This window comes from Pseudopodoces humilis, chromosome 3 (genome assembly GCF_049639895.1).
Source record: "Pseudopodoces humilis isolate 2021_Gansu_Grassland_sample_001 chromosome 3, ASM4963989v1, whole genome shotgun sequence".
Lineage (NCBI taxonomy): Eukaryota > Metazoa > Chordata > Aves > Passeriformes > Paridae > Pseudopodoces > Pseudopodoces humilis.
The window spans coordinates 6042242-6057971 of record NC_142202.1 but is presented as its reverse complement, the minus strand read 5'-3'; the positions used below and the strand labels follow the sequence as shown (position 1 = coordinate 6057971).

The 15730-nt window shown below is 46.8% G+C and overlaps 1 protein-coding gene across 1 annotated transcript in view; it reads right to left on the bottom strand.

Annotated features, from left to right (window-relative positions):
- The window catches only part of ISM1 (isthmin 1), a 39121-nt gene extending 25120 nt beyond the window's left edge, over positions 1–14001 (bottom strand). The window contains exon 1 of the mRNA XM_014254609.2: positions 13873–14001. Within this exon, the coding sequence (XP_014110084.2) occupies positions 13873–14001 (129 nt within the window). The remainder of the gene's footprint in view (positions 1–13872) is intronic.
- Between the last annotated feature and the right edge of the window lie 1729 nt (positions 14002–15730).

Sequence of the window (15730 nt, the reverse complement as noted above, 5' to 3'; positions counted from 1 at the left end):
ACCTGTGGTACCAAAATGCAAATTCTTTGAAAGTTCTAATTCTTTTCAGGCCTTATTAAAGACTTGCATAAAATGAGTAGTAAAATAAAGCTTTAAATAGAATTTACTTATACCCTCGCTAAATTTAATTAAACAGGTTTAATCTCACCCATCATCTGAAATCTGCATCATAATTTACACATTAGGTTCCAACAGAATGGGAAAAGCTGCCTTAGGCTGCAATCAAAATTGCAAAGGAAATCCAGAATATTAATACTTTTTGTACACAGCCCTTTAGTCAGGCTTTGCAGGTCAGCACACACAACGTCAGTGTAAATGAAAGAGAACAAACATACATCTTAAGTTATTTTCCTGGGTTTTAAACTATGCCCTTTTGCAAGTTTATTCCACTAAATCACTACGGCTAGGATTTCACTAGGTGAACCAGCTTTAATAAGTGAGGTTTTCATCCCTCCCTAGCTAAAAGAGTAACCTTACTTGAAGCCTTTTCAATTTCCAAAGTTGCCTTCAGCTGTTAGTTTCCAAGAAACAGCTATTCCCAGCCTCCGTGTCTCCCTCTCATATGCCACTGAATATCCACCCTATGCTTTCAAAAGTGTCTATGACTCTGGCTGTGTTAACTGGCAGATGTTTTTAGAGACTAGAAAGTGTTTAGCCCCTGTGGACTAAAAGTTACATGATGACTTCATCACATAAGCAAAAGCTAATAACGGGAAAGCAAGAAAGCAGACAAGTGTTATATTCCAAAAACATGATGTTTCCTGTGCTTCTGGCAAAGCTACTTCTGTGCCTGAAAAAACGCAAATCACTTGAGTCGTGGTGCTCAAAACACACACACGCCACCGAATCGCTGCGAGATAATTTATGTGCCTCTCCCTCAGCTGCCTCCCACCAATACTCACTTTCCTTTGGATGGAAGTGAGAGGGTGAAGGCAGAGGAAAGGCAGTGTTTGTTTACCTTCAATATCTATGCACCATGTGCCTCACAACACTCGCTGGAAGGGGTTACTGCACCCAGGAGTTTACAGCAAAACAGCAGCAGAAACCTGAGCGGCTGCCCCAGGAGCACACACTTCTGCTCCTGCAGGGAAATACTCTTTCAAGTGCATGGCTTTACCCTCTCAGTTTAGAAAACTTTGGAGACTGATACAGGAGCAACTGGAAGTAATTAGCATAAATGGCATCTGCACACAGAGGCAATACTTGCTGCGGTTTCATATCAAGCCATCAGCAGTGGACATCATGTGCCCTGTCTCCCCACCTCCCTGAGCTGCCTGAGTGACAGATCAATGAACCAGAGGATGTGGATTCACAGGAGAAAGCCTCCCTCCAGTGACACGATGGGGAAGAAGAGCAAGTGAGTAGATAGGCAGCACACCACGGCAGGACACGGTGAAGACCCTTCTCTGTCTAAGACGGGAGAAAGGATCTGCCCTGGAGAGAAGCATGGGCTTTTTGTATTAAGAATGCAATGCATGTATATATAAATTTTCCTAAGTAAGGGAGGGGGCTATTTCCTAGAGCTGATTAAAGAAGCATGACTCGATTTTCAATTTCAAACGACTCGGGGGGCATTCCAATCGGCTGCAGACAGGAAATGAATTCCATACATGCACTGAACAAGGCAGATGCTTTTGAATCTGACACTTACGTGAAATGAAAATATCTTCATTTCTGTCTCCCTTCCACCCCATGATCACTAGTTAGTTCTGAGCTATTTTTAGGACAAATGGTTTCATTTTCAAACTTGTTATATAGTCTTAGCATGTGCTTGAAGCCACCCAGACGCCACTGACAATAAAGTGCATGGGAGCAGGCAAAAAGCATCTTTAGATTAGTCCCAGCAGCCCAACACAGCAGCAAGGTAAGAGAGGAAAGATAAGAAGCTCAGTTTTGTGTATTCTCACCTCCTCTGGTGAGGAACAGAGATAGGACCCTGGTGGATAAGCCAAATCCAGTGAGGGAGAACAGATCTATACAGAGATCCTAAAGCAGAAAACAGCAGAGACACTGAAGACTGTGGGTCAGAACTCACTTCCAGCTCTTGAACTCTGTTAAAGAGATAAATATATATATTTTCTCCTCATGCAGCTCTCACAAGCAAGCTGCAATAGTTGTCATGGTAGCATTATGGGGTTTATAACCCAATATAACAATGTAATTGTGGCTCCTTTTATCAGTGGCAGCAGTGTGTTTCAGAGAATTGGCATATGCAGCTCTTTTCCCCCACTTCGTCCATATGTGTGCAAACACATGATTTCAGCTGCATCCTCCCCTTGTATTTTATTGTAGGAATACGATAAAGGAAGAAAAAAAAAAATCAGAGAGGTGGTATTAATCTGGCCCTTACTCTGATGTTATGCAAATAATGAATTCATTTTATCTTGATGTTAAGACAGCCAAAGCTGTATTCCTAAGAACATGAAAAAATGATCCTCTCAGGAGACAGAAGAAGAAAGAGGGATGGGTAGGTGAGAAAGGCAGCTTTGATTTACTTTATTCAAAATGCCATGAATGCCAGATCAAAGAAGAGCAGGAATGAAATTCACATCCACTGAAGGATTTCAGCAGCTTTTTCAGAGCTATTGATCTCTCAAGGGCAAACCCTTTTAAATGCTAGGTGATGCCTCTAACTAGCCAGAGTTCCCACCTTACACTGGCTGAGCCTGGCGTGGTTTGCTTTCAGCAGCTGAGGGACGCAGAAACAGCAAAGACAAAGCTGTATCTGGGTTTGATGAAGGACACGCAGAGCTGAGCACAGAAATGGAAGGTGTGCATTTTCTGCACCAGATGTTGCCTCTCTAATGGCCATCAAGGTAGATGTTAACTAAAAACCAGATTCCCCACTGACAAGCCATGTGTTTGCTGACCATGGAGTGCCTGGTCTGAGCACAGAGTTATGTCACCCTGATGAGAGCTCTGAGCAGGGCTCGTTTGCGTGGTGCTGACTTGCTAAAATATAAAGTCACCTTGTACTTTGTATGGGATAAAGGTGGAATAAGTCATCTAAGGAGCTACTGCAGCTCAGCTGGCAAACAGTGACTTGTTCATGAGCTTGGACTCACCGGTCTAATCTGAACACCTAGGAGGCATGGGATCCAACCCTAAATCAAGTGCTGAACTGTCAAATGCACCACAGATCAGCATCTTCACCCCACTCCTTCCCTTCCTTGGGACAGGTGTCTTTGGAGTCAGGTAGACAAACTCCCAGGTGTTTTGCCTTGTCAGTGGACTTCTGGATCATGCCTTAAGCAAGAACCACTGGAATTGGGTGCAGTAAAGCAATTTAATGTGATGCAGTCCCAGATGGTTTCCTAAGAGCTGCCTTTAGGCTTCTGATGTGGATCCCCTTGCAGTAGGCTCATTGCTGCTGCCATCACTGCATCCCTGGGAACACTCCCTTCATGCTGCCTTGCACATTTGCCATGCTGCACACACGGCTGCAGCAACACATTATGGATTATTTGTCTCTTTCCAAGCTCTGCTCACATTTTGAAGCCTATCTGCTCTCACCAGCACTCAGCATACCTTGGTACCTTGAACGTTTTCAGGAAATGGATGACCCTTTTCCTCCTGCATGTTTGGATTGAGAGCCAGTGCTGCTACCATTTCAATACACATCAAAACTCTCCAGGACTCTACCAGGCTAAACAGCTCATTTGAAACCTCTGGCACTACTCTTTTGATACGTCTCAAGTCACGGGCAGTGGGGCTGCCCTGGGTCCCGTTTGAGATATATATTCACTAATGTGAGACACACACATATCAAGTCCCCTTTCTTTCCCAATAAAAGCCTGGACTTTAAAGCACAAGGTGAGGAATAGATACTCTATTGGCCAGCTGCAGTGAGCCTTTCATAAATAACATGAAGATCAACCCCCATAATGGAAAGCGATACTCCGGAAGCTCTGTCCTGACAAACATCTGTTTTCCTATTGTAGAAAGGAATAACAAGATAGGAAAAGTTAAATGCTGAATGCCTAAACAAACTGAATTAAGAAGAGATGGTAGCAGCAATGATGGATGAATTGTAAGCCACCTGCAAATGTTAAAGTTGCCGTACTCTTCTGCAGAACATTAAGCCTATACTGCAAACCTCCAATAGACAGGGACTGTGCTCTATAAAAATCATGATGAATGCAGGCTTGTTTTTATATTATGGAGGTCCTAATCCTCCTCCTCCTCTGCCTTTGCTCTATTGTTACAACATCAAAGACCAACTGCTGGCCAAGATACAGTCAATATGAAAAGGGCGACCAGCAAATTTACTGCTTGACTTCATTCCCTTTAAATGGAATAGGCACCATGGCCCTTTTTCAAAGTCCAATCACAGACATATATCTTTTTTATTGGACATCATGTACAATAAAGTGAAGCTGTAACTTGGAAAAAAAATAGAACACCTTAAAAAAATCCCATGAGGTGAACATTCCTTTATAAAAATATCACTGTGGTTACATGTTTTGAAAAACTCCGGGCACTTCACAGGGCAAAAGGCATGGACTGGCTAGGTTATAGTTTAGCTAAGATGCATACCCATGCCTAATATTGAGCTGATTTCAAAAAAAATACCCCAACCAATAATAAAAAGTGATATATTTAAGACAGAATGCCAGTGTCATTCAAATAAACTGAAATGGCAGCATTCATGTCATGAGAATCATTAACTGCTTTGTGCCTGCTCTGTGCAGTGAGCCTTTACAGACTTCTTCAGTCCAGAGAATCTTAAAACCAGGAGCACAAAATGCTGATATACAAACTACATCTGAAACAACTCCAGTCTGAATACTGAGGTAACTTCCAGAGGCACTTTCAGATGATACATCAGCAGACATTAAAGACAATGGCAGTTTTATTGCTCTTCTGTTGCCAAATAGAAGATAAATAATTTCTGGCTATGAGATTAAATAGTGCATAAACAATTTACATGATGTAGGAGGCAAGTATAGTGGGGTGTTACAGAATCTATGCTAGACAGCTAAGGTTTTAATTTTCTTTTTAAACTCTTACTCCTTTTTGTTTCTTTGGGTAGCTTGTGCAAACAGACATTAGTAAGTATCTGGTTACTAATGTTATATCAAGACCAATCCTACACTGATTTTAAACCCCTGCTCTGATGCATATGGCAGGTAAAACCAAGCAAATTTATGTTTTATCTTTATAAACTTCTGCAGCTGCTTCCAGTGGAGTAATGACGGTTTCTTTAGGCAAAAACTGCTGCTGCTGGGTTACTTCTAAGGCAGTAAAGATACCAAAGCTGTGTAACTAATTTTTGAAGCACTAGCTTTAAAAAATGGATCTCTAATCACTAGGTCCTCTTCCCTATTATTTTTGTTACAATTTCTCTGCCATCAGTCACCTCCACAGCCTGCAGCACAGCTCTTCCCGTGCAAGGACTTCTTCTCCTCCTGCTCAGCATTCCTGGGCATTCCTCTGCCAGAGGAAGTGTTTCAACTGAGTGCCCATCTCCATGGGAATGCAAAGGCAAGATGCCTGAAAGGAGCATTTGGGAAGTTAAACCTGTCCCATGGATGACATGGACCCAGTGACTGCTCCTTAGAAGAGGAGAAATCCACTTTTCTTAGAGTGGCCCCAGTGGCAGAAACAGATGGGGCATTATTTGGCTTTTATAAATACCCAGAACTCACTGGTTTTGTCATGAGAACTGGTCTCAACAGCCATGGTGAGAGGAAATCAAAGAGGAAATGTTAATCTTCCCAAGGAAGAAGAACTACTGTGGAACAAACAGTCCTGGATTTTTCAGTTCAATGAAAACATAACAGATGGAAATTAATTCATGCAGCATGAAGAAAGCCACACGCCAGGGCTCAGCTCATCTTTGAGGATGGAGGCCTCGATGACATGTGCTATGTGCTTATCAGCTATGTGGAGAAACTGAGCTGTGAAAGATTCATATTCAAGAGGATCTTGGTTCTGCAGCTGACACAAATCATTGGCTTGTCTTGCTTTGTGGAATTCAGTAGAACAAGGTCAATTTAAACACACTGAAGATGCAGATATAGCACAGAAGCATAAAAGCCAAGGGATGTTTGAGCTCCTCCTGCCTTTCAATGTGTCCTGACTCCACCAAGAGTGTGAGAGAAAGATTTCATCTCTGATTTTCCCCTCTCACCTTCAGGATCACCTCCCTACAATAAAGGCTTAGAGACAAACAACTCCAGGCCTGCTTTTGTCTGGCTAGACTGCTAGTAGAGAGGAATAAAAAAGATATGACCCATGGCTATGAGTTCTCCAGGCACTTGAAAAACAAGGACAAAAGGATAAAGGAACTGCTTACCAGTACCGCCCACACCAGCTCCTCTAACCAAACATTCTGGTGCCACAGAAGTGACCACTGTGGCGAGCCATCCCTTATTGCAATAATAAGTTACATTTCACTTTGTTTTCCTTCTTTTTCTGGTATTTCAAATCGAAAGTACATGGAAATACCAACACTGGAAACATTCTGCTCTTGCTGATGTACCAATGAGCTCACTACGCTGCTTCTTGGAAATGTTGTTCATCTCTATGCTTTGGACTATGAATTTAGCCTGGCATTTACTGTCTTTAAAACTTGTAAAATAGGCACAATAAAGTGCAACAGTAACCACTGCATCATTGAGTGCTTCATTCTGCCTTTTACTGAAGCACTCTCTATTTTTCCCCTTAAAGTTACACGTCATTATTCATTCCTGACAGTGCCTCCACTCAGGCTGCACATCGCTCACAAGCTACACCACAATACTGGAGCTCAGCCTCCATAAGCTTGGGCTGAGATCTGAAAAGCAAAACAAAGGAAAAAAAAATATGACACCACTGAAAAATAATACTTTTAAAAAGTCATCTTTCTGATAACTGAACATTATTCAGTCAGTTCAAAGGGCTTTTATGTAGTGCAGTCTAAAAGCAGACAGCAAGGTAAGAGTCCTAACAAAAGGACCAAATAAGCACTCACCAACACTGTGAAGAGAACAAATGAGGCACAACTGGGTACTACCACATCTGTTTGCAAGGAAGACTGGCAAAACACACAGAAGAGCATAAAGCAACCAGCTCTGACAGTTAAACCTGCCAAAGCTGCTAAATCAGGGTGTAAGCACAAAGCAAAATTATGCTGCTTCAAATTTTTTAGGTTTATGCTTGTGTAAGGAAACATCTCAACTGTCTGTCTTTATATTCCAAATATGAGTGTATTTCAAGATTTTAAAGTGATGCAGGAGAATATAAGCATAAGAGAAGTACGGTAAAATAATTCCTAGCATTACTTGCACCCTCTGCACTTTTACATAATAAAGGAAAACAAAGAAAATCTTAAGCATGAATATTCACAAATCAGTGCATCTTAGAAAACATAACAGATTTGAAAGTTGATTTTTCTTCTCACTGGAATACATACCAATGACTGGGTTTTCAGAAGTCATCTTTATCCCAATGTGATTTCAGAAAGCTTTTCAAACATACACATTACATTGGCAGGCCAAGTCTGCACTGTCTGCATCATTATCAGTACTACTGTTTTCTGCACTTCAGTTTCTATGAAGTTTTCAGATGCTGTGACATAGCACAGCTGGAGTTTCCACCTTATTGACAATTCTTTCATTGGCTTTTTTGAAGGTGTTTTCCACCATTTTGGAACGATTTGACATTGATTACTGACACAGACACGTTGTAGGTATGAGCAGAGACAAAAGAACAACGCTGAATTCAAACCACAGTTCCCAATTTGCAGCCAACATAACCTGCATTGGTTAAACAGATGTCTCCTCAGCAAAGGAATTCCAGAGCTCAGGATGCTGAACCTCTAAGTACTGGGGCTTTGTCACCTGCCTGCACGTCATGACAGCAAAGTTACGAACCACAGGGGAGTACACAGTGACCAGCACCACACAGCACAATGATGAAGAAATTGCTGAGGCCACCAGCAGAGCTGCAGCTCTAGGCCTCCTGTTTTTGTGGACAGGTGGCACTAGGAAAGGACAGAACAAGGAAATGTGACTGAGTTTAAGGGTTGGCAACCAAAGCAGGAGAAGTGAGTTTTGTGCCAATCAGGTCAGTAGCAGTGCCCTGTGTCACTGTTACAGCTGCTGTGACCAGCTGTGTTCTTCCTGTGTAGAACAAACTTCTCTACACAATCAGCAAGAGCTAAAAATAAAATAAAAAAATAAAAACTTCTCCAGAACTAGTGCTGGTTGTCCAAGTTAGATGAACCAAAGAGGAAAGTACCAATGCAGCTCCATCCAGGATCTCTGTACCTATGCCTGGCCTCTCTACTCTCACCAAGGGCAATCACTACAGCTCTAGACTGGCCCAGGAGCCAATTTCAAACCTACCCCTCCTTGCACTGCCATGAGTCACCTGTTCAGCCATAGGGCTCAAGCCCCTGGTAGCAGGTTTGCCTTTAACCCCTCTGCTCTCTCACACAGCCCCAGGGCACAGGTAAGGGTCAACTGAGAGAAGAGAAAGGCAAAATGAGGAACGTCACTGGACCTCTCCCAGTAGTAGCCACTGTGTTTTGTGTTTGGCTCCAGGACCATGGGAATGGACATGAAGACACTGTGATGGCCCAGAATGAATTCAGAACAACACACACTCTGCTTTTTTCTTACAAATAGCCCAACACTATAAAGAGCTGGAAAAAATCCTAAATCTTGCTCGAAACAGAAATAAGAAACTCAAAGAGACTCTTCAGTATGAAGCAAAAAACTGCTCTCAGCTATAGTTACAGAAAAAAAATAGAGGCACCTTGTGATTTAATGCCAGGTATTTATCAGTGATGATCCAAGATAAGCAGTACAGTAACTGTTAGCTGTTGAGCTGAAGAGATGTTTAGCAAAATATGCCTCATCCAAACATCTTGGTAAAATTTAACTCAGGAAGTTACATCCATACCTGCCTAATATTGCTCCTTGCTGCCATAACTAAATAAAATATTCTTGGATACCTGTTCTGAATTATTGCAGTAGTCTAAGATACTAAAAATCTTGCCATATCCCACACTGAAGGTGTAGTAGCTCTTTTCCACCAAGGATACTTTAGCTTGCTAGGAAATTAATCAAAGTGATAGGTATGAAGACAAGTTTAATTAATGCTTTCTTTAATGATATCTGTGAGCTAGGTTTGAAAGGTGAAAGAATCTCTCCTGGGAGCAATGGTTGCCAGAAAATGGTCCTCTGCTCAGTACAGCAGTCTCAGCCCTTCACCCTTGTTTCCCATTTCATCCTTTGCTTCCAGCAGCACGCGAGAAGCTAATCACGCTTCCTTCCCCCTGGATCCTGGAACAAGCCACAGCCCAACAGCACAGCCACTAAAGAGCACACATAATTCCCTCCCTTGGGAGATGACAGAATGAACTGCACATGGTCTAAGCCATTGCTAAATCTAAGTGCATAACTGGAGGAACATATGCCAAAGGGTGAGTCTTAGTTAAGAACCTACACAGAAAAGCTGAGAACAGGCAGGTTTCACTGTCACTGCCAAAAAGCACAAAACAGGAGGAACCCCCTCACCAAAAGAGACTTTGGGTTGCAGAGGATCAGCCTGCCCAGCTCACAAGCCACCTGCTCTGAAGTTCAATGTATAAACTTCTTTTAAGGCAGAGAAGGATTTAGTGTTCATAGTAAATATATGATGTACATCCATTTACTGACACCTTATGCAGGGTAAAGGCAGTCTGGAAAACAAGAAGGCAGAACGTGGAATCGACAGGTTTTCAAAGATGACTTAGACTATCGGTTCCTATTAGAGCAAACCAAATGTAAAGTTCCAGAGCTCAAATTAGTTTCAAAGAAACCGGGTCTAAAACGCTCCCAAAGCAAACAGCTTGAGTCCTACTTAACTGAGGAAGCCAGAAAGCTGAACTAAGCCACTGTATCCGACTGGAGATCGTTTTGCAAATTGCCTGAATGCAGTACAAGGGTCAGCAAGAACGCACAAGCCCTGAAAAGGCTGAAATGCACCCCAGCACAGGTAGCAGACAGCACACCAATGCTAGACTACTCATGGCACTGAACTGGGGATCTTGGGAGAAAATTACAGGGTTCCTCAGGCAGCTTGGAGAGCGACTCTTGTGCAACCATTTATAAGCAGCAGAATGTGTTTTTTCTGGGAGGGCTCAGAGAGCGTTTCTGACACGCTGGAATTGCTCGCACGTTTATTGAAGAGGGGGGCAAGGGCAGGAGCAGGGTGATTTAAAAGAAAAAAAAATCTGTTTACAGCATTGTGCTGCTTTTCAAACGATGTTTTCTCACACAGCTCCAGTTTTAAGCACAACTACTGAGTTTCAGGCTAATGTAACACTGCTGCAAGTTTCGCAGTGGAGAATCTGACTTCATGTGCTGTGGCATATATTGTTGGTGGCTCTGTTACTGCACTTTACAAGGTCATTTTTCTTGGTGTGGGAACACTGTTTTTCTTGGTGTGCAAGGCCTGCTATGGAAAAATTAGAAGTGATGGGGATAAACTTCATGATGAAATATTTTCTCTCAGAACGAAAGCACAGATTTTAGAGCATCGTAAAGTATTAAAAATGTCTTTCAAAATTTATGTTCAAATCTTCCCTTGGTTTTAGAACTACGTAAAAAGATAAAAACATACCCAAGCTGCTTTTTTCCCATCTCTTATTATAGCTTCATTTGCTCTTCTTCAGAAAGTAAAGTTTGTACTTCTTTATTTCATAAATATGCTCCAGAGAAGCTTCTGGATGAAAATTAAATTAGACCTAGTAGAATTCTCAGCAGAAAAAATCTCCCCCATCCCCAGTTTCCCCTCTTCCCCATTGGAAGAGATGGAAGGAGGGAAATAAATTCTGATTAAGCAACAGAAGGCTGATTCCCTCTCATAACTCAAGACTCTGAGCTGTTTTACAACTCCAGTGTGGATTTCCCATTTTGTGTTCGTTTGCCCTGCCACAACCCAGTTCTAACAGCAGCATGAAACCGCAGCCACACGGAGGTCCAGCAACCATCGCTGCAGCAGAGAACCCAGGGAGCCTCTGCTTGTACCTCACCCATCCCAAAGAGGACCACAGGAGTACATTGGGATTTTCTCCTCACTGCTGCTCCCTTACAGCCACTCACAGCGGCACAAGACAATCCCAGACATCTGGAATCTCTGGAGACACACACAGCATGGGGAAGGGCACCAAAGAGAGGGGAGGGGAACGCAAAATAGAGGGAGGAAAAGATAATTTGTTTAATTTTAGGATGGAAGGGGTTTTTATCTATATTTCTTTCCTCAGTCTAATTAATTGCAGGGGTTAACCCAACTTAGAAAGACCAGAAGAAATCAAAACCTATCCTACAAAATCCTTCCTTCATTTGAAGGATCAAGGGATTGGAGAAAAAGAAGCTATTCCTTTTTTACTGAATCAGACTTCAAATGCTTACAAGTGTTTTACACTATTTAAATCTCCAACAATATTTTAAGATTACTAAGGATTCTTCCTGTATCTGTTTTTTGTAAAAAGGACCCAATTCTGACTACCTCATTTGTGCAGACTGCCTAAATCCTAGCACACCTTATCCCCTGTTTGCTAACTGCCTGGGACTTTTGATACATATTTGCCCCGTGGAGAGACATCTATAAACAGTTGTTGCAAAGATTACTCTTTCCTGGATTTGTCACACTTCTTCAAGTGAAATTTCATCAAATGCAACACTTCTCACAATCACTCCTCTCCACAGACAGAAAAACCCTGAGAGATGTCTAAGTGCTTATGTCAACAAGTCTGAGATTGTGCAGTTTCGTTTCCCACACTGACTCTCTCCCTGTGAGTGCAGTGCACTAGGATTTTGCATTTCACTTGAGCACGTGCCATGATACAGCCCAAAACCTGCCAAAATCAGAAGATCCCAGTGCAAACTTCCCATTGAGATCTATATTGTGATGCTCTGAACGAAAGCATCTGCCTGCTTAAGTGCAACTTTCTAAAGCAATGGAATCCAGCTAGCAACAGAATCCCTGGAAGCTGTAAAACCAGGAAATTGATAGACTTCCATCTGTTTAACCAATTGCTCTAATCAATATCCTTTCCCCCCGTAATGTTTTGTACAGACACAGCCTCTCAAAAGCATAACTGCAGAATCCATTGAGTTGGGAAGTGTATTAAAACCTCAATTCTACAAATGGCAAAACGTTATGAAAATATGAACTGCTAAAGCTATCACGGTGCTTAAAGGCACAGAGTTTATTAAGGTGATCTGTAAAACATCACTGGACAGGAAAAAATTCTTGAAGTCAACAATCTACAGGTTTTCATGAGACAGCCAACTACAGTGATAATAATCCAGGATAATTATCTGAAGATGATTTTCCTCTTGTTTCACCCTAACCTTACAACAGTGCTCTAAAAGGAGCTCCTCAGGGAAATGGCATCACCCAGAGTTCCCACTTGCCCAGATGTTTCTCTCATTATGTTACAAGCCTGTCAAGAAAAGGCAAATTCAGGGTTATTCTAATGATAGCAAACACCTCATAAAAAACCTCTCCAAATTTACTTTTCCAAGGAACATCATTTTAAAAGGCATTCCCAGTGCCCATGAGGAAAGAAAGCATCATTTAGAAAACATTATTACCAGAAATCTTGCAGATATTAAAAAAAAACATCCTGGAATGTCAAGCCGGTGATAAAACTGCAGAGACAGCACGGTGGGGCCTTACCCGCAGTGCACGGCTCAGCACTCCCAAGCAGGACTCCCACCAAGTTCAGCAGGAGCTGAAGTTTCTGACTTAGGGGGACCTGACTCCAGGCTCTGACTGGGATGCTGAGCCTGCAGCTCTGGGTTCCTTCCTGTGGCTAGTGGGTTCATTTGGTGGGCCACCAGCTGGGGATCCCATGCATACAGTACAGCCTGTACTCTCCTTGCTTTCCCTTAGCTATTATACTCTGCTGGTGCTATGACTCTTACCCAGATGATGGAGGGTTTATATAAATTCATGGTGATAATAATTATACGTTTTTCTGTCAGTTCATCGCATGACTTGGTATTTGATTTTATTTTACCACTTGGATGCAGGGGAAGGGAGCTGGCCAGGGCACATGCAGCTGACCAAAGATTTACAAGCTTTGCCTGGGGATGTTGGTGATTCTGCAGCTTTGATCACTGTCTCCAACCATTATAAATGAATGCCAACATGTGATACTGAATAAAAAGAACGACCTGCAAAAATACCAAAACATGACAAAGGAAAAAGTCCTTTACCTCTGTTGGACAATACACAGCTTGGTTTCACGGGGAAAGTCTTCCAAAACACTGGAACGGGCTAGCTAAGTCACAAGCGCTGTCCTTCACATCACAAGCACTTATCACCCTAGGTTTCATGCTTATTTCAGGGCTGAATGTCAGCCTGTCTCTTGATGCTTTCCAAGGAAAGCCACACACTTAGTTCCAGTACTTCCCGAGGCCACACACCTATCTATTGCCCTCTCACTCTAGGGAACGCCGTGCCCCCACGAAGAGGTTCCCTGAGTGGGACACGCTGTGCCTGGCACGGCTGCTTCCATCCCTTGCCTGCCCCACAGGCTCCCCCGGTGCTTCTGCCGTCGCCCGCTGCGGGAACACGCGTGGGAGCCGCCCCGACGCCTCCCGCACGGCATCGAGCGGCGCCGGAGCATCTCTGCCCTTGCCAGCGCTGCCCCCGACAGCGTAAAGCCAAGGGGGGCGGGGGACACCCCGTAAGCGCCCGGGGAAAGCCCTCGGGCGGGGGAGCCCTCGGGGTCGGGACGGGCGCGGGCGGCGAGAGGAGAAGAAGGAGGAGGAGGAAGAGGAGGAGGAGGAGGCGGTCGGGGCAGGTGCACGGCTCCCGGCAGCCCGGCCAGCCCCGACGGCCCCGGGGGACGCGGGAGGGTGGTGGGGGAGGCGGGGCGGCACTCACCTGCCGCTGGCTGTGGTTGCCGGCGCCCGCGGGGGCGTGGGGCTCGCCGCCGCCGCGCAGCACGGTGATGTGCAGGGTGAGCAGGAGCAGCCCCAGCGGCAGCAGCAGCCCGGCCGCCCGCCGCACCATCCTCTTGAGCCGGGCGGCTTTAGGGCCCCGCGGCGGCGGCGGCGGCCGCGGAGGAGGCGGAGGAGGAGGAGGAGCCGCGGCGGCCGCCGCCGCAGCCGGGGCCGCCGCCGGAGCGGCCCCGGCCCCGGCCCCAGGGCCCGCAGGACGGGCGGCGGGGCCCGCGCCGCTCTCGGCGTCGGCGGGGCGGGCGGCGGGCGCGGGGCAGCGGCGGCAGCAGCAGCAGCAGCAGCGGGGGCCGCCGCACCACGGCGGAGCCACGTCGGGGCGGGATGCCGCGGCGGCGGCGGCCAGAGTCCCGGCGCTGCCCGGCGGCGGGCGGCAGGTACCCGCGGCCGGCGGCGTCTCTGCGGGCAGCCCTGCAAGCCAGAGGCACCGCGGGCCGTCGGAAGGAGGGAGCGGGCGGCCGAACCCCCGCCGCTTCGGGGAGCCGCGGCCGGCGGAGAGCAGCGGGGCTCCGCGGCCGGCGGGGAGACGCTGCGAGGCGGGGGGGAGCCGGCGGCGTGTGTGCGAGGGAGAGGGAGGAGGGAGGGAGAGCGAGGCGGGGGGACCGGGAACGAGTCTCACATGGCGGGGAAGCCGGGACGCTCCGAGGGGAGGAGAGAGCTCGGGGCTATCGCCTCCCTCCGCGCGCGGGGATGGGGGTGGCCCCTGGACCAGCTTCCCCCGCCGCCGCCGCCGTGTCCTCGCCCGCCCCGCCGCTCCCCCCTCCCCTCCCGCCGCCCGTCGAGGCGTCGCCCTGCCCTGCCCGCCCCGCCGGGCCCGCGCTGCCCCGGCCCCTCGCACCGAGCGGGGCGCGCCGCCACCCCCGCCGGATCCCAGACCTCGACGGGGCGGCTGCGAGCTCCCCGGGGAAAAAGAGGGGCAAATTGCGGCTTCCCTCTCCCGACCCCCTTCCTCTTCCTCCTCCTCCTCTTTTCCCCCTGGCTCAGCCGTGGGAATAGGGGGCAGAGGACGAGGGGCTGCAGAAAGCGTCAGCTGTCCGCTGCCCTCCCGGGGAGCTGGATACCTGGCTCCATCTCTCCTCTCTCTTCCCTCCAGTGCCCTAGGGCTGGCAGGGGCAGCGCCGCACTCTCTCCTGCCACCGTGCGTGCGTGTTTGCAAGCGGCTGCCGCTCCTCCTGGCTGCTGCTGCTGCTGCTAGTGCTGCTTCTTCCTCCAGACCCACTTTCTCGCCCCCTCGCTCTGTGTCGGGAGAGGTACGTGTCGGATGCTTTTATACCGCCCTGCCTCCTTCCCCTGCTGTCCTCCCTCCCTGCTCCCCCCCTTTTCCTTCGCCCTCTCTGCAGCTCCTGCTCCAGCCTAGCGTGTCCCCCCCCCATCCCGCTCCCCTCCTCCCAGTGCCGACCTGCTCCTCTCCATGCCCTGCTTTGGGAGGACACCCCACTGCTGCACCCGCACCCCATCCCAAGCACGGCTGCACCTGGCGTCCCGACTGCCATCTCTGCTCGGCTGGGATGGATCTGCCCTCGAGTGACACGTCCCTCTCGGTCGCTCTGTGCGTCCCTGCTGGGACTCCACTGGGGTTTGACACTCCTTACTCTTCCTCTTGCTTGCTGACCCGTGTCAGAACTGTGGAAAAAGCTTTCTCTCTCTGGAATGGGAGGCCATCAAATTTAAAAGTAATGTGGGCTTGAAAATATGTGAAAATGAGGGTTGGATTATCACTCGCTACAAGTCAGTATCTCAGCGTCTGGTCTGAGGGAGCTGGACCTCTTTGTGAGTGCTCAAGG